At 35.2% G+C, this 24,244-nt stretch overlaps 2 protein-coding genes across 2 annotated transcripts in view; one reads left to right on the top strand and one right to left on the bottom strand.

Moving 5' to 3' along the window:
• The window catches only part of slc30a9 (solute carrier family 30 member 9), a 990,624-nt gene that overhangs the window by 344,012 nt on the left and 622,368 nt on the right, over positions 1-24,244 (top strand). The window lies entirely within an intron of this gene.
• atp8a1 (ATPase phospholipid transporting 8A1) overlaps positions 1-24,244 on the bottom strand; it is a 338,290-nt gene that overhangs the window by 50,319 nt on the left and 263,727 nt on the right. Inside the window, 4 exon segments of the mRNA XM_051928331.1 lie at positions 1,286-1,347; positions 2,009-2,087; positions 8,790-8,912; positions 13,426-13,500. Of these exon segments, the coding sequence (XP_051784291.1) occupies positions 1,286-1,347; positions 2,009-2,087; positions 8,790-8,912; positions 13,426-13,500 (339 nt within the window).

The following is a 24,244-nucleotide window of genomic DNA, read 5'->3' as shown; positions in this document are numbered from 1 at the left end:
AAGATGAAAATATAATAATGAGAAATTCTTTAGATAACATTTCAAATTCTGAAAAATTAAATGTTAATGTACAGTTTTCAGAGTTTCCATTAATCACTGGACTTTTATAAAAATTGGGTAAAAACACCATTTTGATCTTTTTGAATGGGTAGAATACAGTCTGAAAAATATTTAACAGAAATATCAGGGAGGATGGGTTAACAATATTAAAGTAAAGTAAAGCGGTAGTTAAGTTTTTAAAGGCAATGTAAAAAGGGAATAAAACAGATTTAATTGACACATTTAATCTGCTACTTACCAGTAAAAAAACAAAACAAAAAATATTAAAGTACAAACAAAAGTGATACACAAAAGGACTATTCAGTGGGGAGATCCAGATTTGCTTTTATTAATATTTATATGTATTTATATTAATGTGATCAATTAAACTACTGGAAGATCAGTGTTGCAATTAAAACGTATAACCATGAAAGATTATGTCAGAAGTCTCATGCAACAGTTGCTGACTGTGCATATGAAAAAAATGTTAAGTTATATGTTGTGGCACGCGGCTGGGGGTGGTACCCAGCCGGGAAGGCCAAGAGGACCGGAGGAGGGCTCACGCCTCCTCCAGACCACGAGGGTGCGACCGCCCAGGTTGCTGTGGGGGCCACGGGTACAGAGCTTTGAAGCTCAACCCTGTAGGGGCCTGTGGTCTCCGCCAGGGGGCGCCCCAATGCCTGGAGAGCCCTGGACCTCAGCACTTCCGCCACACCAGTGGGGGGGAAGAGGAGCAGGGACACCCGGAGTGTTTCCAGGGATACAGCCGGCACTTCCGCCACACTGGGGCATGTCGGTGGAAGATTGCCGGAGCACACCTGGAGCACATCTGGGGGATAATAAAAGGGGCCGCCTCCCTTCATTCAGGGCTGGAGTCGGGTGGAAGAGGACGAGGTCTGGGAGAGGAAAGAGGTGGCCTGAAGACAGGAAAGGCAGAGTGTGGTTTTGGCCTGGACTTGTAGGGTGATTGGTGCTGCGGCACTGGGTTTGTGCACTTTTTATACTGTGTAAATAAATGTGTGTTGGGAGTTAAAACGATGTCCGTCTGTCTGTGTCCGGGCAATCTACCACAATGTCTTATTCAGAATCAAACTACTTGAAGGTAAAGTATGCATTTCAGTCAACCAGCTGTGTGTAAAATGGTGCTACCAGCAGTAATTATAAAGGAAAAACACAAAGCAACTCATTTATAGTGGAAACAAATGCTGTACCCTTAGTATAACACAGAGACTTATCAAACACTTACTGTATACACCATGTTTCCTAACAGCAAATAATCTGGAGTCTTCCCATTTCCAAATACAGTGTCTATAAGGGAAATAAATTACAAACTTAAATCTGTATGTACTGTATAGGAAAACAATCAAGTTAATGAAAATACAAATAATAAGAGAATGAACTGCTAATGTCCCCCAGGTAAACACTTTTAGAGGACTTCTTAAAATAATCATTTTAATTCATGATAATTTAACTGAAACTGAACCTAAGCATACTAAAATGTCCAAATTGGAACACAGTGCCTGAGAGGATGAAGAAGTTGTTTTTCCCTCGACATATGATGAATGACTATCTTTTCAAATGACTTGGGCAAGGAGGAAAGCACACAAGTAATAAAACTTCTTAAACATATCCAACAATGAAACTGTGAAATATAATGTAATAAACCAATCAATGTGGAAAAGAGTTTCCTAAAGCATGATACTTATTTTCCTTAGAGAAAACATTTAGATTATTTCACATACGCATTTATTAAAATGTTGCATATTTATGGGTCAAAAACACACACATGGCCACAGACCATGAACTAATTTCCATATGCTTTTGTTTTAGAATTCCCTTTTTCTTCTCATTCTTTTCCTAATTTAGTGACAATTCTTAGAATTCATTCCAAGCTTTCATATGCCACGAGAGAATGGTTTACGAAGACAAGGTAGTATTTTTCTTGAGTCCCAAAGCCCTTGCTGCTTACCATGCTGGAAAGCTTTCAGTGGAAACCAAAACAGAATAACTGAGTGGAAGAGGCCATTCAGACAATGAGCCCAGAAAACCTAGGGGGAAAACAAAAATCCATGAGAACGGGTTTGTGACGAACCAGCTCTGTAAACTTTGACCTCCCTCTTTATCTTTGCTTAAGATTCACTAAGTGAGGTTTTTGTCAAGCCACCAGAGTGAATTGTTTTTGTCACTGACAACCATTTTGTATCCCTTGCCTGCTGCAAATTTTCAGTGGTATGTATAGGGGAACACCAGATGGAAAAAGAAATAAGGTTAAAAAAAAAAAAGATTGCTACAACCCTGGGAGCTATCATCCAAAAACTGGAAAGTGCAACATTCAAAAATATTAAGAAAAGAAAAATGAAATTACATCTAGTCTGAGAAAACATTGTTAGGTTGAATAATTTTAAATTAAAAATAAAACGCTTTTTAAAGTTTGGGACACAAAAATGTGACCACAAAAATACAAAATGTCAATAAATAACAAATAACAGAAAGAAAAACAGCAAATGTATATACTGTGTGTATGTATATATATATATATATATATATATATATATATATATATATATATATATATATATATATATATATATATATATATATATATATATATTTATGGTTGAAATAGTTTACCACCCACACTATCAGATTGTGACACAGACTTCGAATGCCGTGTATATATATATATATATATATATATATATATATATATATATATATATATACACACACACACACACACACACACACACACACACATATATATATATATATATACATATATTTTATACATATACACAAATATTTACATATATATATTTTATACATATACACACACACATACATATAAATATATACATATATATATATATATACAAATACATATACATATATGAGTTAGGAGGCTGGCAGTTAACTCAGTAGCAAATCTGCTAAATGATTAGATACGACTGTGCTCAGAAAGCATGGCTGAGATGAGAACTATTGATGAATTGAGACACTGCTGTGGGTATGATCTCCCTAGAGGACACAATGTGGTTTCTTAGTTTCTGTGAAAAGGTTAGCTCACTATCTATTAAGTAGCCTGCTATGTGACGCTGGGAAAATGGCAGGGGTGTGGGGGTTGGGGTCAGACTGACTGACGGACTGTTTTGGTGCAAATGGAATTAACAATGCTTAAAGTTACAGATAAATATCTAATTGCTTTATCATGATTTACATATTCATTTGATAATAAAAAATAAGTAGTTTCATGCTTTGTCAGATTAACTCTTTTAATTAAAACCTAACTAAGCATTTAATTAACTGGGGGTGCCTTTAGACATTTTTTTGTAAATGCTTCAAATTTAAAAATAATACCTACAGACATGAATTAAAACAAGAATAATAAATCTGCCTGTCACCCATTCAGATAAAAACCTATTGTCACAATGTGGGTGCAAATGAACTAAACTTACATGAGTTTATTTTATTTATCCATCCATTAATCGTTGAATCCAATGGATGAAGTCAAAGAATACATTTTTAAAAGTGGCAAAATGTAAAAATACATATACACACACACACCCTGTCTTTAAAAGAAAAAATGTTGTTGTTTTTTCCAAAACCTATATGAGAAATTAAAATGATTAAAACCACACAAATCTAGTAATTATGCTCTGATTTAGTGGAGATATGGTTTCATGCGTCAAACACCTTTTAGGAGATTATGAAATGTATTATATAAGCTGCCTGACAAAAATACTTTTATCACATTGCATGAAATAAACTATTTTTTTTTAATTTGAAATGATAAAAGTTAGTGAAGAATTTTGTCATAATTTCTGAATTATGTCTGGCTGCTGCATTGAATTTTAATAATCAAGCAAAGCTAAAATGAAAAAAAAATGAAGTTAAGGAAATCATTTAACAAAGAAAGCGAGATGTGGTTTTAGCCACTGCCTTGGGTTATTATCCTAGTCTTAAAATTTTATAAATCAAGATACTACCCCTGAACATATATGACCTGTGGAGCACATTGTAGAATAATACTTTTATCAAATAAAATGTTCTCCTGAAATATTTCAGGTGTAACTTCTACATTGTAAATCTGCCATTCAATCATTTTACTTATAAAATACAGTAGTTAAAAGGAACTTACAAATATCAGTTACTATCTATATAAAACAAGCTGATTTAAAGTATTTTTGTAGTGAAAATACAATATTTGTTCAGAATTAGTGAGCAGTGGCCTCTGTATCTAACTTTGTCTTCTTTAATTAAAGAGACAACTGCAGACATGTACGGTAGTTAAAAACTGTGAATATATGGCAAAACACAATTTAAGAAACATGTCCCTAAGTTATTTGATAGGGTAAAGGAAACATTAGAGCATTTTAAGAAATAAGTTATATATGCTAAGCTTAGGTTTACTGTAACTGCTTACATACGATAAGTAGCAATAACCTTAGTACACCTAGTAAAAACAATTAAAAACAGTTACAAAATAAAAACGATGACAAGCTGAACTGTTACTGAAAAAATAAAATACCAAAAGAGGCAATTTTTGTTAAAGTGATATCAGAGATTTAAAGGATGGTTTTTTGCCCTGTCCAGAGCTAAAGTATAAACAAAATTAATCTATTAATTAATCTTCTAAACTCTGGTCACTCCATTTCAGATTGTTGGTGAGCTAGGCTCAAAAAATACACTAGACTACCAATAGTGAAATTCTTGGATGACAACAAATAAGAGTTGAGACATTTTTATATTTTAAATAGGACCATTTTGTTCTTATACTACCAGATCTGCTTGTAATTTAATTGTTGTTAATTTACTACAATGTCAGAAATATATTTTCATGGGATCAGAATTTCTGATGCTTTCTGGAAGTGATATGAATAATTTCATAAGAATATTATGTAGAAATCCATGCTCATTCACAATTATGTTTATTCACAAATTCATTAACATTCATGTTTATTCATAAACCCATTGACAAATTTTCTCTCTTATTCAAAGTTGTACAAATTAAACGGAATTTACTTATTTGAATAGCTATGTGGCCCTGAACCGAGATAAGAAAATGGATGAATGAATGTCTGAGGAACTTCAAAATGACAATTTTAATATTCAACATGTGAAATAAATCTTTCATTTTTATATTTATTTTTTGGAAAAAATAATAGAAAGGATAAATACATGTGCATGTTTAGTATTATTCATAGGTCTATTTCCACATTATATACAGTACTCAGCAAATTGTTATCTGATAAGACTGCAACCAAAATAAAAAGAGAATAAAATTCATCACTTTACACTACTTTTAAAAAAACATGCTTGGCTGAGGGCAGGGTGAATAAAACAATCAAACAAAGAAACAGTTACACAAAAAAGCAAACAAAATCTGTCTTAGTGTGTTCTTTTTTTAGTTAATGCCATGACCCCATCACCTCTGCCATTACTTACCATGACAATACTTTGCCACAATAGTATGATCCAAGAAAATATCTTTTAAATTCCTGCCTTACTGTGAAAAGCTGCTGTTCAATAACTCAGAGTGTAAACTCTCGCCCACTTACGTGCAAGCCTCATTACACATTTAACCCTGGTACCCTCCTCTTAAGGATACCCCTACATTCAATCTTTAGCTTCAAAATGGCATTTAATAATATATTTATAATTATTTCAATCCATAATGCTACATGCATATGCATAACCAAAAAGGAAAAATAAACTTTTTTTTTATTATTTTCATTCAAAATGATATATATTATAAGAGGTGCAAGTCTATGACTCTGCTATTAAACCAAATGTAACATTCACAGCAGTTTGTCTCAGCTAGTTCAGCGTTTCCAGGCACAGTACAAACAATTTAATTCTAAATGTATTACTGTGAATGGCTAAGGAACCATACTGCTAGAGGGCAAAATAAAAACTAAGAAGCCAAAATAAAGGCTAAGAAGGCAGCAAAACAAGTGTGCGCAGCATAAAGCCATACTAATATTGAAAGTACTTTTTAAAGAACATAAAATAAGTAACATGTTAAATGGATGACACAGCTAAACATATTTAATAAGCAAGGCAGTCAGACTATAGCAAAACAGGCATGGTGTGCTGTAAAAGCTACTTGGCTATGAACATGGCATGTCAGAGTTTGAGGCTTGCTTCATTAAGTAAATAGGCTCAACTTCTTGTTAAAACAAAATCAGCATTTTTGGAGCTCCATGTTAATGAATAATGGTGTCAAGTCCCACCCCCTACAAAGTTTATGGCAGTTCTCATTGTCCTTTGACCCCCCTTCTCCACAGGGGTCAGTAATCCATTTCCACACAACATTACAAGTACATGAGGCTTGAAGACCACTAAACCAGGAGGACAAATCACCCCTGCCTGGAGGAGACAGCTTTATTAACAGCAGGCAAAAACAAACAGCTTCCAAGGGGGGACATGCACATTTTGGCAAGGATGTAGGCCTTACTTTCACAGAAAAAACATAACAACAGCATCCAGTGTTCTTGTTATTTGAGCTTCAAAGTGACTACAACATAAACACTTAGAAACCTAATAAAAGATCAAGGCCAAATTCAAGTTTTTAACAATAAAAAACATCTGCTACCTTTGACATGTTTTGCCTAAATGCTTCAATTTGATTTTATTTAATTATAAGTACATGAATGGGGCAAATACATTATGACAAAATGTTTTCGATTTGCTTATTTCAATTTGAATTTCACATATATAATTTTAAATGATGTATGATAAGAAAGCCTTAATTATTGTTAATTGCAGTTTATCATATTGAGGTATTCCAAACATAATCTAGTTCAGAGGCCGAGTACCTTTCCCAGCAGCCAACTCTGGGTGGGACACCAGTTCACCCCAGAACAAACTCATTTCATTTAGGGGCTATTTGTAGTCACCGTTTTACTTTACATGTGTTACTCTCTGAGGACGTGCAAGGAAAACCAGTGCCTGGGTCAAGATCCAAACTCAGTACTCTGAAGCTATGAGGAAGCAACGCTAACAACTACACCACCACGTTGGACGAGAATAATGTTAACTAAATAATTATACATACTTATCTGCATAAACATTTGGCACTTGATTAAGCATTTATCTTTGGAATATTATTTACTTTTAAATAATGTGAGAACACTATATCAGGTATAAAGAGTAAAGGCCACAGAAATAAGATCAGTTCAATATGAAAGCTTAATGTGAACTGACACTAAAAAGCAGAGTACAGAGTTCAGCATTCAAAATGTAATTAACAAATACTGCTTCACATTGTATTAAAAGATGCATCACTAATCATTACATGGTTAGTTAAAGATGCCCACAGCACCTTAAAAAAAGGGTCACATTAGGCCAAAGGGCTCCTACCAAATGTATTTAGCGATATAATGTTTCTTTTTATATATATTTTCACTGGTAACCTAAGGCATCCTTAATGATTAGGAAGAAACAACTTTTTTGTGTAAAACTTCTAATCTTAGCAATACACAATTACTAATTGCAGTACTATGAGATTAATATTTTAAAATGTCTGAATTGGTGAAAGAACTCCTAATCTGGGGTGTGCATAAGAAATGTAATGATTTACTTCATGAGGAAGAAGAACATTATAAGCATGCAAAGCTGCATCAGATATTTGAAATATTAAAATGTGTGCTTTAATTCAACTGTTTAAAGTCTAAATATTCTGGACTGTGAAAGAAATTGGTCATTTCTTCCCTCTGATAGAGGTTCATTGAGGGATAGATTTCTAGTAAAGGATCAAATAAATAACATTATATTCAAAGTCACTAATCTTGAAATAGTCTATAACGATACACCTCATGCTTATGTTTGAAATTTGTCATTTTTAACCATCTGGGAATGGCTTTTAGTGGGCTAGGACCAAGAATCAAACAAATTCTCATATTTGTGATCAGCAACCTCAAAATAGCATAAAACAACAGACATAGGGAATTCAGCTTTTCATGGTGCGGAATGGTAACCAACAAGTCAAAAAATTTCTTCTCATTCATGCTTTTAGTGGGCCAAGGAAAACAAACACTGGGTACTTAATGCCTGGAAAACATTGTGTGGTTGGATGAATTTTGGTTCCTTGCTTATGTACCAGAAATTCAGAAGTATAATACTTCATTTTACAAGGCTAGGAAAGCCCTAGAAAGGCTTCTAAATCATAACAGGAAATTCAGTTTAACACAGTGGCACCCTCAGTCACTGGATCACAATCCAATCCACCACCTGGATAATAAGACATATGTAAAAAGCTACTGTATTTGGAATAGAAATCCACCATCAGCTAATTCATAACAACTATGGGACACAAAGGTCTGGTGCCCTTTTGCCATCTAGTTAGGTCTTTCTCTTGATAAACTTAGGCTGTTCTGAGGATAAACAGAGGGACCAACTTGCTGCTAGGTGAACCTGTCTAAAAAAGTGGTCACTATGTTTAACTGTCTGTAATGTTTTTTGTGTTGGGGCTTAGTAATATTTTAATATCTTAGTAGATTTTATATTTTTTTAGTTGTATTTTATTATTTTATTAGCTTGTTTTTTAGAATATTTTGTGAATATTTTGTTCACAATTTCACAGAATGAAACTGTTAACTTTATTTCTATAACATTTTTATCCACAAGTAAACTGTCACAGAGACACTTCACAAACATGGCTATGAATGTACAATATATGAAAGTAATGTTTGACATTAAACTGAAACTAGACAGTCACAAAAACCACACCTGTACGTTTTCAGACTTACCTTGGTGTTAAACCCCATTGCATTCTGAGAGGTCTTATACAATTCTGGGTATTTCAGCATATTTTCCTTACGACAGGATCTCTCAAAGATTCCCAAGGTCAGTGGAGGCAAAGCTGTAAAAATCTGAGAGGAAAGGGGAGTTTGCACAGAATATAAATTGCAGTAAGTTTAATACAAACCTAAGAGAGACTATTCAGATTGCAAGAAGTATGTGTCATTGAAAGAAGGGGATATTACACAAGTATGAAATACATGATGGAACAAGCTTCATGTTACACGAAATGTACATAACACAATATCTAGCACGTCAGAAAAGTTCATTTATCCTAACAAAAAAATGTAAAGCTTTTTTTTGCTCCTTTAATTCCTTGCAACCAAACCTGCTCCTGCAGTCAAAATCTGGAAAACATAAAAACAATTGTATTGTACAGGGTATATCATACCCAATTTTTCTCTAAATCAACACTAGTGAACATTTTAAGACACTTTCTCAGATTTACAAGCTTCACATAAACACAGTAATATTAGAATTGGGCAGAAATATTACAAGTTAAAATTTTTCACCCACATGCTCCAGCCATAAAGTACTGTATCCTTTTTATTGCATCTTAAATGTTAACACCCTTGTAAGTGCAGAAACATGGTGCACATGACGAAGGTTTGATTGCTTAAGTTGCACAGTGCTCTCTCATATTCCATGGTTCAAAGAACAAAAGAATTTACTTGACTAAAGAATATGAAATATTTATGAAGACTAACTTCTGAGCTGTGAGTATGTATCTTTTTGGTCTCAGTGATGTGTGGCTGATTGTTCTCGATAAAGAGCTCCAATGTGTAATCATCATTTACAGTGAAAAAAGACAAATAAAACTCTCTACATGGCACAATAAAAAAGGCTTCCATTTCACTTTTCCAACACTAAGGACATAATAGGTGCAGTCCCCTCAAGAGCAAGTTTACAATTGATGAAGAACCTTGGGATTTGCCTTACAATGTATTTAATAAAGTATCTATCTATCTATCTATCTATCTATCTATCTATCTATCTATCTATCTATCTATCTATCTATCTATCTATCTAATTTCTGTTGTTTAAAGGGTTCAATTTAAATTCACTAAATATATTATGTATGTTTTCAGAGCAACTACCTAAGGCACTACTGTTTGTTCTTGTATGCAGCAGCTCATTTGTGTCACTAAATCTAAATTTAAAGTGTTGTTATCTCTGAGTAACATTGCTTTACCATGTTCAAGAAAAATAATTCAATGGAGAAAAGTTTTAAGAATTTTCCTTGACATTTCACTGCTTTCTGTAAAGTTTCTTTCCACTTTTCCTGGCCAATAAAACCATAATTCTGCAAAATTTCTAAACCATTTTTATGCTGGTGCTTGTTTCTTTAAGACCTCCTTAATTGCAAGGAAAGCAAGCACAAGTCATTCTGTTTCTTTGAAGACATGATTGTAATCAGTCAATTTCAAAAATTGCTAACAAAATAAATACATTTTAATTAACGGAAAAACTTTAAAACTATGCCATTACTATCTGATTCGACAAAAAGTCATTGTTATGCAAAAACTTAACACTTTCATAAATGACTGAGTTTCAAATGAAAATTACAATTCTCTGATCCTACTCATTTACAGTTTGTAAATGTATAAATGTATAAAATGTGACAAATAGCATGGATAGGCTAGGCTACATGCTAAAGCCTATCACGTGAATTAGAATCTCTAGTATATGCTGCTGCGAATGTGAAGTATCCCAGCTGCTGCCTTCTTTTTTTTTGAGCTAAGCCTGTCCATTACAGTTGGAGAAGGCTAGCAGTGGTAGTTAAAAGCAAGTACATGTTCCAAATATGGTATACTACAAGCTGAGCCCATTCTTGAGAAGGCCAAAACGACAGAACTCAAATTAGATAGATAGATAGATAGATAGATAGATAGATAGATAGATAGATAGATAGATAGATAGATAGATAGATAGATAGATAGATAGATAGATAGATAGATAGATAGATAGATAGATAGATAGATAGATAGATAGATAGATAGATAGATAGATAGATACTTTATTAATCCCAAGGGGAAATTCACATACTCTAAAATACTCTGAAATTCACATAATATAACACAAATTATATTTAGCACTTGCATATAATCAAAGATCTAAATTTATTTTACATACACAGTTTCTCATATCAGCCACTAAATATGTGAAGGATGTCCACTTAGTCTCAACATATAAAATAAAGCAAATTCTTTAGTTGGGGATCCTCCTGGAGCTGGAACTGGGACTCGGGAAAAGGAACTTCCCAAATAAAGTTTGTACCGATGGCTGCTGCTTATTTGGACTTGTCATTATAGTTAAACCGATACCAGTAGAGGACAAATATATAATGGAAGGACAGCATAGAACCACTTTATATTATATGCAGCACATTGGTACCTAGTTAACTTAAAATCTGTTTGGCCCTTAAAAGGAAAAATGGGATGCAGGATTGCAGAGACACCTGGAGCCACTCGGACGAGTTCTAAGTCCATGGCCTCATGAGTTTCCTAGATCAGGAAATCACAACCTTTTTTTTTTTAATACCACCACTCAGTTTTAAAGTACCAGCATCCTTTTTTTTTATTCTTAAACTCTTACGTAATAATAAAAGGTATTCTTTACCTGCCCAAAAATATTATATTTGGGGATTTTCACAAGGTATTACAGATATTGTGTGTATATGTGTGTTTTTTATTTCTTTTTATGTACACTTATTTTTTTTTAAATGAATGTATGAACAATAGCTTAGTTTGACATGGAATAAAAATTAGCCTGACATTTCTTTGAATTTCTGAAAAACATACAGTTCAGAGTTTGAATTTCCTGTGTTCAGAAAAAGGAATTTACACCCAGGGTAACAATAAATTGAGGATTTTGTTGGCTTTGGGGGATTTCAGCATAGGTTTATGGAGAATGATATGATTGTTGTGGACTTCACAATGTATCTTATTATGGGCCCATACTAAGTTTATTCACTTACAGTTTCTTCCTATTAACTTAAAAACATTTCTTAAAAGAGTAAGAAAAAAATAAAACAATTATTATGTCATTAACATGTGAACTAGTGAATAATAAAATAATTCATATTTTAGATTACACTGACTGCTTTTATAAGAACACATTTTTCAAATCAGGCTTTTCAGAAAATAATTTTCATGTTTGTGACATTTGCTGTTCTGAATTTCCATCAGTGTATGTAGGAGACATTAGCTAGTTAACAACACATACAGAAGAGAAATATTTAAAAGGACAAAACAAATTCACTGAAGTTTCAAATGTCCTGATGCTTTAATTTTCAAAATCTTTCCATCTTTTTTAGATTTGTCCAAAGTTTAGGGGTGTCTTTATACAAATGTATCATTAAAGTCTGAAAACTTACCAAAAATGTCAATTTTTCAAGCAAAGACATGTTCTCTTGCATTGAAGTGGAGAAGAAAATATATATTTTTGTGAGATATTATAAAAACTGTCCGGCAGAGCCCGTCTTCCTCCGCAGCAAGCATTCCACTCTTGGGATGTGACTTCCTGCAGCTTGTACTTTCTTTTTAATAGAAACTACAATCCTATTACATTAGCATAGTGTGCTCTTGGTAATTAGCGTATCACTAATATTCTGTACTCTGATTGGCTGACAGCATGCATGTAATTAGTTGAACAGAGAACAGGTTTCCATAAGCACCTCCCTGCCTTTCTTTCAAACCTAGACTCTAATCAGCTTCCTTAGCACTTTTCATATAAAGAGATACAGTATATTGCCTAGCATTTTCGGTATTATTACTAATGTATTATATTGATAATGCGCGTATTCCACTTTCATGTTGTAATAATGTCTTCTCCCCTATCACCAAAGCAGGAATTTTTGGTTAATTGATGGTTCTAAATGGGCTATGTAAGTGAGCCAACAGAGACGCAGTAGAGGTGCATAATGAGAGGGTTCTGGGTTATTTTGTGACTTGTGTCTTCACCATAAACTGGATTGAGAGACCTTGAGAATGTTAGGCTATGTAATACACTCTCTTTATTATTATCATATGATTCTTATAACCGACTGTAATCAGCTTAAATTTAATAAAGTATGTGTACTTCAGTAACAGACTTAAAAAGCTGTTTGGGGATGCTTCCTGCCATGAAACCGATGCTGCCTGAATTGCTCTGGTTTTCTATGCACATGAACTGGATTAAGTAGGTTTGAGAATGTATACATTGTCTATATAGTACTAGCCTGCCAAAAAGAAAGTGTACATCTTACATGTATCTTTGTATCTACCCATAGACTTGTTTTTCTCCTGAATTCAGGACAAGCTAAAAGTTATGTTGCCTTCCTGTTTGTTCCCACGGTGATTTTGAAGTATACTGTACATTTGCTGCATCTATGTCTTGTAACTGTTTGTATGTAGTTTAACGTTTTGCCTTTTGACTTTCTGTTGGTAACTGTTTAGTAGTCTGAGCTTTGGAAAAATGTGAATCGTGCAATATGCCACTGTATTCAAGTCTACTTTCATACTGTTTACCCCAATAATAAAACATATCAGATTATCTGTTCATATTTAATTGTTTAGTAATTAAAAGCAGGGATTTAGCACCTACCACATTGTAGAGACCAATACACCATCTTTCAAAAAGTATCTGCCCAGAGAATCCATTCACAAAAGCAAACCATATCTGCAAAAGACAAATAAGTAAAAGCAAATAAATGATAATATTGAATGTTAAAGGGAAAACTATTATAACTTTGTCAATCAAGAAGAAAACAGATGATCATAACTTAATGCAGTTTTATAAAATTCCTGTTTTATCACAAATACAAAGTAATACTAATGTTAATAATGGCTGTTTTTACTAAGGCATTGCTGCTGTTGTAAGGCACAGCAGTGCTTACTTTTGTTTCCTCTCTACCCCCCAAAAAAACTTAATACATAAATTAATATTAAATCTTTAAAAAGAAAATAAGCCTTGCAATGTACTGACACAATATCCAAGGAGTTTCCTGTGTAATGCCTGGCACTTTCTGACTATACTGTAGTGTGCCATGACTTTGAATTGAAAATGACATAAGATTAAACAGAAATATCTGTGCGAGTCTGCCAAACTCTGCCTAATCATTTTTGATTAAATAATTTTATTTTTGAATAGTTTCCCATATATTATAAAATATCTACATAACACAGCAAATACAAAATAACACTCTGGATGAATACATTTTAAAAGTTCACATTCTGCAAGCTTGTCAAGATGACTCACATTAATTGCTTTCCTATATCACCCCAACATATATTTCTTGACCTCAATTTACTGAAACAGCTATGCTAAAGAGCAATAAATGTTTAAATGTTTGCATGTTTTGACCTACACACTCAGAATCATTCATCATATGTGACAAAAACAGTAAAGACCCCTGCAGCAGAAGCCTGATTTTTACACTCTGATGTTTGTCCTAATCGAACTGTGGCACTTCCTAAAGAACACTGTAATCTGATTGAAAAGACACTTTTTAGAAATAAATATTTCTTATTTGTCAAAGGGGTGAGGGAACCAAAAGGTTCAAACTGTTTTCCTCCTCTTTTATCTTAATCCTCCAGATAAATGTTAGCAGTAACAAGACTGATTAGCTATCAAATTGGGGATTTACTCAAGCCCAGAGATCAGAAGTTCAGCAAAACCAGAACCATGCAGTTAATCAGCCATCCCAGAAAGAAATATTTATAACATATGTTAGGAAATCTGCTCCTTTTACTCACCCCTTACTCACAAGAACTTGCTTTACAGAGACCACGATGGTGCTGCAGCAGTGTACAATTATTAATACCTGCTACAGGGTTTATAAATATTTAAATACTGAGTTCAAACTTTCCAACACTGGGCAGAAAACCCCCAGAACAACAGCATCTTAATAAGAAATGCAAAGCCTTGAGCAGACCCTTTTAAACAATTAGCTGAAAACAACATAAAGTTGATGACAATAATAATAATAATTATAGAAAAAAACTAATTCTAGCAACAGGAAATTGGTGTATAATAAGATTGCTTGATTATCTCCAACAGTTATTTTCTCTCTTTTTTTTCATGAAAGAACATGACAGACTGGAAAACTAAATTGAAGCACTGTGCTGCTGTGTCTTTGCGAAAGTGCATGCTTCATTAGATGTCATTATGAAAGCGTGAATTGCTACAAATTCTCCATTTAACAATATGTACCCTTGCTGGCCCCAGTCGAGCAGTGCATGCATGCAGACCAGCCTCCTTTCATCATGCAAGCAAATGCGTGAACATTTTTGAAAAACAAATGTCTCGATTCCGAGAAGAAGGGGGTGGGGTAGGTTGATATACTAGTTGGCCTGAAACTCCGGCTCACCATTCCTTGTTAACACAACATCATCTCTTAAACATTCTTTGGATCTTAATACTTACCTGCTGGGATTGAAAAGGGGAAATAAAAACTGCTACTATTATTTAATATTAAAAGTAAGATACAGTTACTATTGTCACTACAGATATAGTATCACCTAAACTAACTGGAGTGAATTAGAGTGTCGTTTTTGAAGGTCTTGAGTTCTGAGTTTCTCATGTCAAGATAGTGTGAGATGCTTATACCCGCCTGTCTAAGAGCTGCCTGTCATCCCCCATACGCGCTCTTTAAAGACTGAAAAAAGATGGAATATATGAAAACTAAACAAGCCTTTTTTTGACTGGGCAGGGGTGGGGAAGCATGAAAAACTGCTTGCCTCCTACGCTAGCCTTGCATATTCATCAGCACATTAAAAATCAATGATTCCACAGCTCCCACGCCTGATCAGCAATTGAACTGAAACAGGAGATTCAAGATTGACATTTGTCCTTGTTGTAGGAAACTCTTTGTTCCTTTATGGCGTATCAAATGCAAATGAAATGCAATGCTCATTCAGAAAAAAACCCTTATATGGAACTAGCAGAGGTGGGAGCGGCGGTAAAGAATAATTGTGGACCAGTTTGTGTTCTAAGGCTTGACATAATTAGCCCATAAATGCCATTTGCCAATCACAAAAATACAAAACCTACTTTAAAAAAAAGCCCCCCATGGTTCATTCTTTTTGAAAGGAATTAGAAAGTGATGCACACTGACTTGCAGTGAAAAGCAGAGCACGCTGATAAATGGACAGACACGCGATACAAGCCACACAAGCTCACACAGTTTTAAAACATGCATACCAAATATGATTTTTTTGAGGAATGGAACTAAGTTACAAAAAGTGTTCTGTTTCAAATTCGATAAAAATTTATTCTTATTATTACTATTGTCTTCAAAACCACTTTATTTGTAGGCAGGCTCTGATTAAGTCATAAATATTTGTGAGAATGATATAGCTTCTCTTGTCTATCTGTCTATTATCACAACTGCATAATCCAATTCAAGTTCATGTAGGCTGGAGCCTATTCCAGCAGCATTGGTGCAACAGAAGAATTGACCTAGACGGGATGCCACTCTATCACAGGGTACACACACAAGTCATTCACTAACACCTGTCAGTTTAGGGACCTTAATCAATGAAATCTGCATCTCATTGGAATGTTGGAGGCAGCCAGACTACTCAGAGAAAATCCACAAAAACTGGAGAAGAATGTGCAAACTACATGCAGACAGGGATTCAAACTCAAGATGATGGAGCAAAGCTAACATAGTGCCACTATGACGCCCATAAATTACAAATACATCATCCAAGTCTGCTTAATCCAGTTCAGAAAGCTACCCTGGACAAGATACCAGTCTGTCACAAGGTACACTCACACACATACACACACAGTCACTCACATAGTTTGCAGTTGACAGTTAACCTAACCAGACTGGCATTTCAGGATGTGGGAGGAAAACCACAGTGCAGATAGAAAAACACCCATAGATACAAGGACAAGGTGCAAACTCCATAAAGACTGGGCCTAGTTAGGGTTCAAACTCAGGACTCTGGACAGCTCATCATTTTTGATTGGTGAAATTAAGTAAATAATAAATACAGCTTTTTAATTCAGCATAGTAAGGTAATACTGTAAGCTCCAGAGCATTACAAAGACATTAAACAGTCACAAGCTCTGCCTGTCTTCTTAGCACAAATAAAATCTAATAAATGTCCACAGCCTTGTGGCACCAGAAGAACTGTGTGGACTGGAATAAAGCCAGCACTTCTGACAAATTAACCCTATTACACCAACAAATGTAACATTCACTATTCCCTGAGGTTGCATGTGTCTTGAATGTCATTGCCTACAAAAAGGGGCTTGATATATCATATGAAAAAGAAAAGAAAAAAATCCCTATTATGGTCCTCATGCTACCAGTGGGAAATGGATTTCAAAAAGTAACAAAAGATCAATAGGACAAAAGGCCAAATTCTTTGTACTGCAGAGTCGTTTGGAGCAGTGCTGCCTTACAAGTCACTGTAATCCATGAGAAGAGAAGCTGTGAAAATGCGACAAGTCAGCGCATGTGCAGTCTTCGAAAGAGCCAAAGGGGGAAAATGAAATACAATAGTGGCAGACGGTAGCATTAAAGTTTAAATGAAGGCAATTGTAAAGGCAAGCACTGAGAGACTGAGAGTTGGCTGCCCAGAAAAAAACGTCTTATGCACTAATATCGGCCATCTAATGCAATATGTTTTATTGGGTTGATGAGAAAAAAGGGTTTGAAACTTGTTTCTGGATCATGTGACAAAAGTACTAAAGCTGCGGACTGACTGAACAAAGCATGGTGAAAGGCAATGACTTTGACATGTTTCCAGTCTGGTTGCTGACAATAAAAGGAAAGTGGCCACCATACACACTCAAACACGCACACACAAGACGGGCACCAGTCATCAAATGCGCAGGGTCTCTTCTGTGCTTGCTCTGCGTCTAGATTTATTTATTTATTTTGGCTGATGTGCTGAGAGGCAGCTCCACACATTATTACCTACTGTTTTTAGAAGCCTCCTGAGAGGGCCATTTTCAAGCAGCCCTTGTCATGCTTGGCTGACCTGATAGGATGTTAACTGATGTGAATGAATCCCCTAACCATTTTAGACATTCAGCAAAAAAAAAAACAAAAAAAAACTGTCCTTTCAGATTCTCTACATGCAAGCTATGTGTAACGGGTCTCTCTTGCACACAATGTTTTTAATTTGTTGAGTTGGGTTATCTGCTTGGGTTAGCGCAGTGAAGTGTTTACATAGGTACACGCTGGACAGGCCTGAATGACAGATTGACAAATTACAAATGAGCTGTGTTCTTAAGCAAAGAGGGACACAGTCAGGAAAGGGACACTCTCTGAAACTGGAAGTATGCCTTCTTAACCTTACAAACTGAAATGACTTTTTTTTTTAAACTAAACACAAAGACAAAATGTTAAGATAATAATTGAAATTACTGAGGTGGCACAGGGAGCTTTTAGGCCCGTTTAATGCATGCCTTGAATAAATGAATCGCATCTTGATTCAAAACTCTCGTCATCAGTAAAAAAAACAAGATTCACGTGTTCAGAATTCTTCAGAGCATAGTACTGTACTTGGTGTTTTAATCTTTATTTACTTGATCAGGTTATGTTGTCTTCCACTACTACATTCATAAATAAAGGATGATTAAGCAAATTCATAAACTTAAAAGATTTATTTGCAGTATAAAGGAAGGGAGTGATAACCAATAATGGGTACTTTTTTACGGAGTGTAAAATCTGTATTGTTTATTTCATTCAACTGCCTCCCTTGACCATATATTGGATTAAACAGATTTAAGAACATTATGTTATTTCATTCAACTTGGCATAGCAATTAGCACACTGAAAAATTGTTTTTAAGTTATTAGTATCAATCTTCATTTTTCTATTGTTGTATTTATACATAAAAAACACCTTAAATATAAAAAAAATGAAATTTTTCTCAATTGTGCACTCACATATCATGCATCCCAGGGTTAGATTCTGCGCCCAGTTGCTGTCTATGTAGAGACTGTATGTCCGCCAAGGGTCTTCCACTGGATACTCCAGTTTTTCTGTCTCATCACAAAGACATGATTCTATTTTGAGTGGCTAGTCTAAATTGACTCAGTTGAGTGTGGAGAATGGTGTGGGTGGCTGGACCCTGCAATGGACTGACAACTTGCCGAGGGTTAATTCTTGCAGCTTTGAATTGAAAGAGGGTGCAAAAATGAATGGATGGATGGACTGATGGATGGCTTTCATTCAACAATTTTTAACTAACTGGCAAATATACCTTGAACACATTCTGAGCACTTACAGCACTTCAGATATTATACTTATGTGGGTTCAGAAAATAAACTGATAGATACTTACAACATCTCCAGAGGGAACTTAATTGAATCAATTTATTTATCCTAATGGCTTTTGGTAATATTCCAATGGGACTTAGGCAACAAAAATATATTGGCCAATAGACGAGACACTTACAGATAGGGTGAGGGCAGCTACCTGGAGTGGCAGCATCTGTTACAGAAAGGTTGTTTCTATTGCCATTTGGAAGGTTCTTTTAGTGGGTCAGGAAACCTTTAAACAAGAGCACTGAGACTAACAAGGGGATCCTGATGGTAGGTGAAAGCGATGACTGCTTCCAAATGACCAGGCCCTTGGTAGGATGGAGGGAAAAAGGGGAGGCTAATTGCTTTGGGGCAGATGAAGAATAACTTGAATAGCTAGATGCTGTAAAAGCCAGTGTGCTGAGGAAAAGTTGAGGAGTCATCAGAAGTCAACAGAAATGAGAAACCATGTTCTGGAAAGGAGATGGCAAAGTGTCAGTCACACAAATGCAATTATGTGAAGTAGTGTCTGCACCATTGTCCTATGGGTGTATGAGTGGGATGAGTATTAGGGATGTTCCACTCCCTGCCAAACTGTATTGGAAAATGCATCTTCAAACAATGGATTTGTAAATAAATAAATAATGAAAACTATATATTTGAAAAGCAATTTTCTACTATAACAATAGATTTACTTTTTACTACTGTTTTCCAGTTTAAATTAAGTTTTCTCTAAAATACCAGTTTTCTATAATGCTAATTACAAACCTGAACAATATTTAACAATTGACAAGACCACGGGGGGGCGGCACAGTGGCGCAGTGGGTAGCGCTGCTGCCTCGCAGTTGGGAGACCTGGGACCTGGGTTCGCTTCCTGGGTCCTCCCTGCGTGGAGTTTGCATGTTCTCCCCGTGTCTGCGTGGGTTTCCTCCGGGCGCTCCGGTTTCCTCCCACAGTCCAAAGACATGCAGATTAGGAGGATTGGTGATTCTAAATTGGCCCGTGGGTGTGTTTGTGTGTGTCCTGTGGTGGGTTGGCACCCTGCCCAGGATTGTTTCCTGCCTTGTGCCCTGTGTTGGCTGGGATTGGCTCCAGCAGACCCCCGTGACCCTGTGTTCAGATTCAGTGGGTTGGAAAATGGATGGATGGAAGACCACGGGGATATTTTTCGTACGTTGCTTAAATCATCCGAGATCAGATGCCTCATCTTGGATGAGTTAATGCCAGTGAAACTCATCCGGGATAAGTCGGTTTTTCAAACGCAGCCGTGCAGTAGATTAGTCTAGCTAGATCTAATAATCCGAGATGAATGCGCACGCCCACACTGAGTGAAAAGCCCATATATATTGAGTCTAGAAAACATGATCAGCAAGTCTTTGAAAGGCTGTAACAAAATGACGAAAGAACGGGTGCTTTTTTTTTTCACAAAAGTGGAGCAAGACCTTTTATTCGAAGGACATGAAGAATTTCAAGATTTAATATGCACAAGGGGTAACACTGCAAAAGCAGCCCAAACCAGAAAAGACGGCTGGCAAAAAGTGGCAGACAAATTAAACGCGTGTGCATTGTACTTACTGAAAGCAGCATTTCATTTCCTATGTGTCAGATTAATTATTATTTAATATGTCATAATTCCAGATCAAAAGTGAGCACAAGGAGAACACGGGAACAGGTTAAAGTGAAATACAAGAATATACTTCAAACTGGTAAATATTGGTATATAACTATTTAAAGAATTGTTGACATAAAGAATCATATATAATGTAAAGAACATTAATTTTAAAGCTAATAAGAAGGCAGACAAGCAAAAAACAGGTGGAGGTCCACACAGTCCAGACCTAACCCCTGCAGAAGAGTTGGCTCTCCAGCAAAATGCCCATCGCCCTATTTCTGAGGGCATTTCAGGGGGAAGCGCCTCCTCAGAACCAGTGGCAGGATGCAGTGGTCACTTCATTTCAGGTAAAGGATGGTCATTGCATATATTTGTCCTCAATGTGTGCCATAGGTATGTTCCATATAGCCCTCTTTTTTTTGGGTCAGTTGCAGGGAATGTCATATCCCTAGAACCTGTGTCTGACCAACGAGATATTGACGAAGGTCAAATATTTGATGAAGACACTGTGTCTGATTATTCATCAGGAGGAGAGGTACATTTTCCAAATAATGTTTGATCAAACTCCACTGTGATCAGTTCCATGTACCCCAATCACATTTGGAAACCCTAGGTAATGAGAATGTTAGGCTGATTGTGAGATTCTTTATGGAACTGTGGGTGATTTTACCTGTGTATTATCTACCTGCAATGGCATGAAACGCCTCTTTTGTCTGCACATGCAGGTGTCCAGGAAACACTATGAAAGAATTTCCTCCGGGAGCAATAAAGGATCTTGCCGATCGCGCAAAACCCTCTCTATATGAAATTCTCTTCTTATAATTTGTGTACCGATATCAATTGGTCACTCATTCATGAACGGTGAAGTCATGACTAAATGAATTCCATGCATGGACACTGATTACGTGTGTGAGCTAATCCTTGTTTACATCGAACAAACCTGCTCCGAGCAGGTTTGAGGATTAGGATGTGTTGCTATGACAACACTTCCAGCAAGAGTTTCGAAAAACCGACAGATCCAGGATCACGCCAAATCGTCAACAATTACATCCGGGTAAATGAGTAATCCTCGTACGAAAAATACCCCCCACAACTTGTTTTATTATTTTACTTGAAAAAATACAAAAATAAATAAACCAAGAAAAATAATTACATTATCATAAAACAGCAATAAAGAAAAAAAAATCCTATTTTGCAGCACAAAGCTTATTTGCCTTTACTCCAAGCATAATTGTTGCAAACTAATGTCATCTTGGCCTGGATGGCAAATACAAACATAAACATGTATTACAATTATTCTCTAGATGTGTGATTAAATAATAATGTATCCAGTTGTGAACATATTTGCTCCATTACAAGGTTATGTGAAGCCGGAGACTATCCCTGCAGTACAGAAACCAACCCTACAAGAGGTGCCAGTCCATTACAGGACCCACTCGCTCTTGGCCATACAAGTTTATTTTAGAATTATTTTGTCAAGCTAACACTCGTATTGTTTCTGTGGAGAAGAAAAACTATAGTTTCTGTACAGAAACAATCTTTTTCTTTCCATGTACTGTATGTACAGAAATGTGATGATAGCATGACCGTTATGTTTTGTAGTTAAATGTGGTGTCCCTCAGGACTTAATACATTGCATTTAAATGGTACTGTTTGGTGATATAGTTAACAAATCACTTTCATATGATACTAAGCTATATTATCCCTCAGACCAAAATGCCACATTTTCATTTTGTTTTATCGTATTCTATCAGGAAACCGATAACCATTTATCTTTAAACAACAAAAAAATTAAACAAATAAAAAAAACACAAATTAAAAAAACAAACACAATTTTATACAACAAAGTTCAGCTGCTTTTTAACTTGACGGTAGGTCTAAACATTAATTTCACTGAATCGCCACACAATTTAGGTGTTATCTTTGACACCAGTCCATCTTTTCTCATGTACACTACAACACTATGTAGCCTAACACCTACTTTTTCATTCTAAAGAGTTGAAAAATCAAGATACTTTCTTTGTATGCAGGATTCAAAGCATTTCCAGAACTGTCTGTAGCAATATTATTCACAGGCTACTCTCATTATTCAATTTGTAGCTTTTAGTTAATTCATAATGCTGAAACTATTAATATTAGAACTAGAGTCTACGGCCATATTTCTCCTGTTCTTAAGTCATTACACAGTTTCCAGTAAATTTTAGGGATGGCTTTGGAATCATCCTTCTAGAAAATAAAGCATTAAATTGCTTTGACCCTACTTATTGAACAGAAGTTATCAATGCATTCATTCCGGCGAGTACATTACAATTCAGAATGCTGCTCCTCTTCAAATTCCAAAGATAAATAAAGCTACTTTAAAAGAAAAACTCTTTATTAAATGGTTCCAGGGCCATGTAATTATCTGTCTGCTTGTGTTAGGTATGACCCACTGGTCTCAGCCACTAAATTCAGAATGGGGATACACTATTTCATATTAGCATATCATGACTAGCTGTTCATATTGCAACATGGTCTGTTAGTTATTTGCTCACCTATCAATCATTTTGAACTGTTACTCAATGTTTTTTTAACTCTCTGCTCAGTATTCTGCTGTGATGTATGATTCTACAGCTACTGTTTACTGACCACAAAATGAGACATCTGAGTGATTGGAATTCACAGTTACTGACTCTCAAAATGAAGTCTTCTTAATTCAAATTTGGTTCAAACCATTGTGGATTTACACTGTTAATGATCATGTATAATGTTCAAGTGAGGTGAAAAGAATGATCAGTTAGTCTTGGTCTGCAGAACTATGACTGTGGACAGTCTATTTTCTTAAAGGATGCTCTCAACTAGAGTTTTTAGTTTCCTCTCCTCTGTTGTCAATTTGACATTTCCCAATTCTTATGTTATCAGAATCTGGCAGTTTACTGCTTACCTTTTTACCATTTTAGATCAATTATTGGGATTAATAAAGTATCTATCTATCTATCTATCTATTGCATTTCAACTGATTAAATCTGAAGAAAAAATGGAAAAACTGAGGTGTTCTAATACCGTTGACTGTTCGTGCATGTACACTGTTAATCATTCAGACAGATTACAAAATATATAGAACTTCTTCCTGTACATTCAGTACTTTGTACAATTTTAGTAGACAAGATAATCTGCAAATCTTTCAAATATTCTGAGTGTGATTCAAGAATGAATTGAAATTGACAATGTGAAAACTTCATGCAGAGGATGACCAGGCCAGAAACTGAAATTAAATCCTTGGAGCTTTCAGGCAGCCGAGTCTGAAATCTTTCTGCTTATATTTATTTTCTATTCCTGTTTTCACATTACACTCATTCAGGAATATTTTGAACAAAGTTAAATATATAAATATACTTTGAAGTGTAACAATAAATACATAATAACATAATGATATGGGCAAATAAATAATTGTATGACAAAATATATGTATTTAGTTGTTTTGTTCTTTATATACTTATTTAATTATTTCTTCATTTATAAATTTCAATGACACCAAACGCAACATGAAATACGACTTGAAAT

This window comes from Erpetoichthys calabaricus, chromosome 5 (genome assembly GCF_900747795.2).
Source record: "Erpetoichthys calabaricus chromosome 5, fErpCal1.3, whole genome shotgun sequence".
Taxonomy (NCBI): Eukaryota; Metazoa; Chordata; class Cladistia; order Polypteriformes; family Polypteridae; genus Erpetoichthys; species Erpetoichthys calabaricus.
The sequence above is the reverse complement of the archived record's forward strand: the minus strand, read 5'-3'. Positions and strand labels throughout refer to the sequence as shown.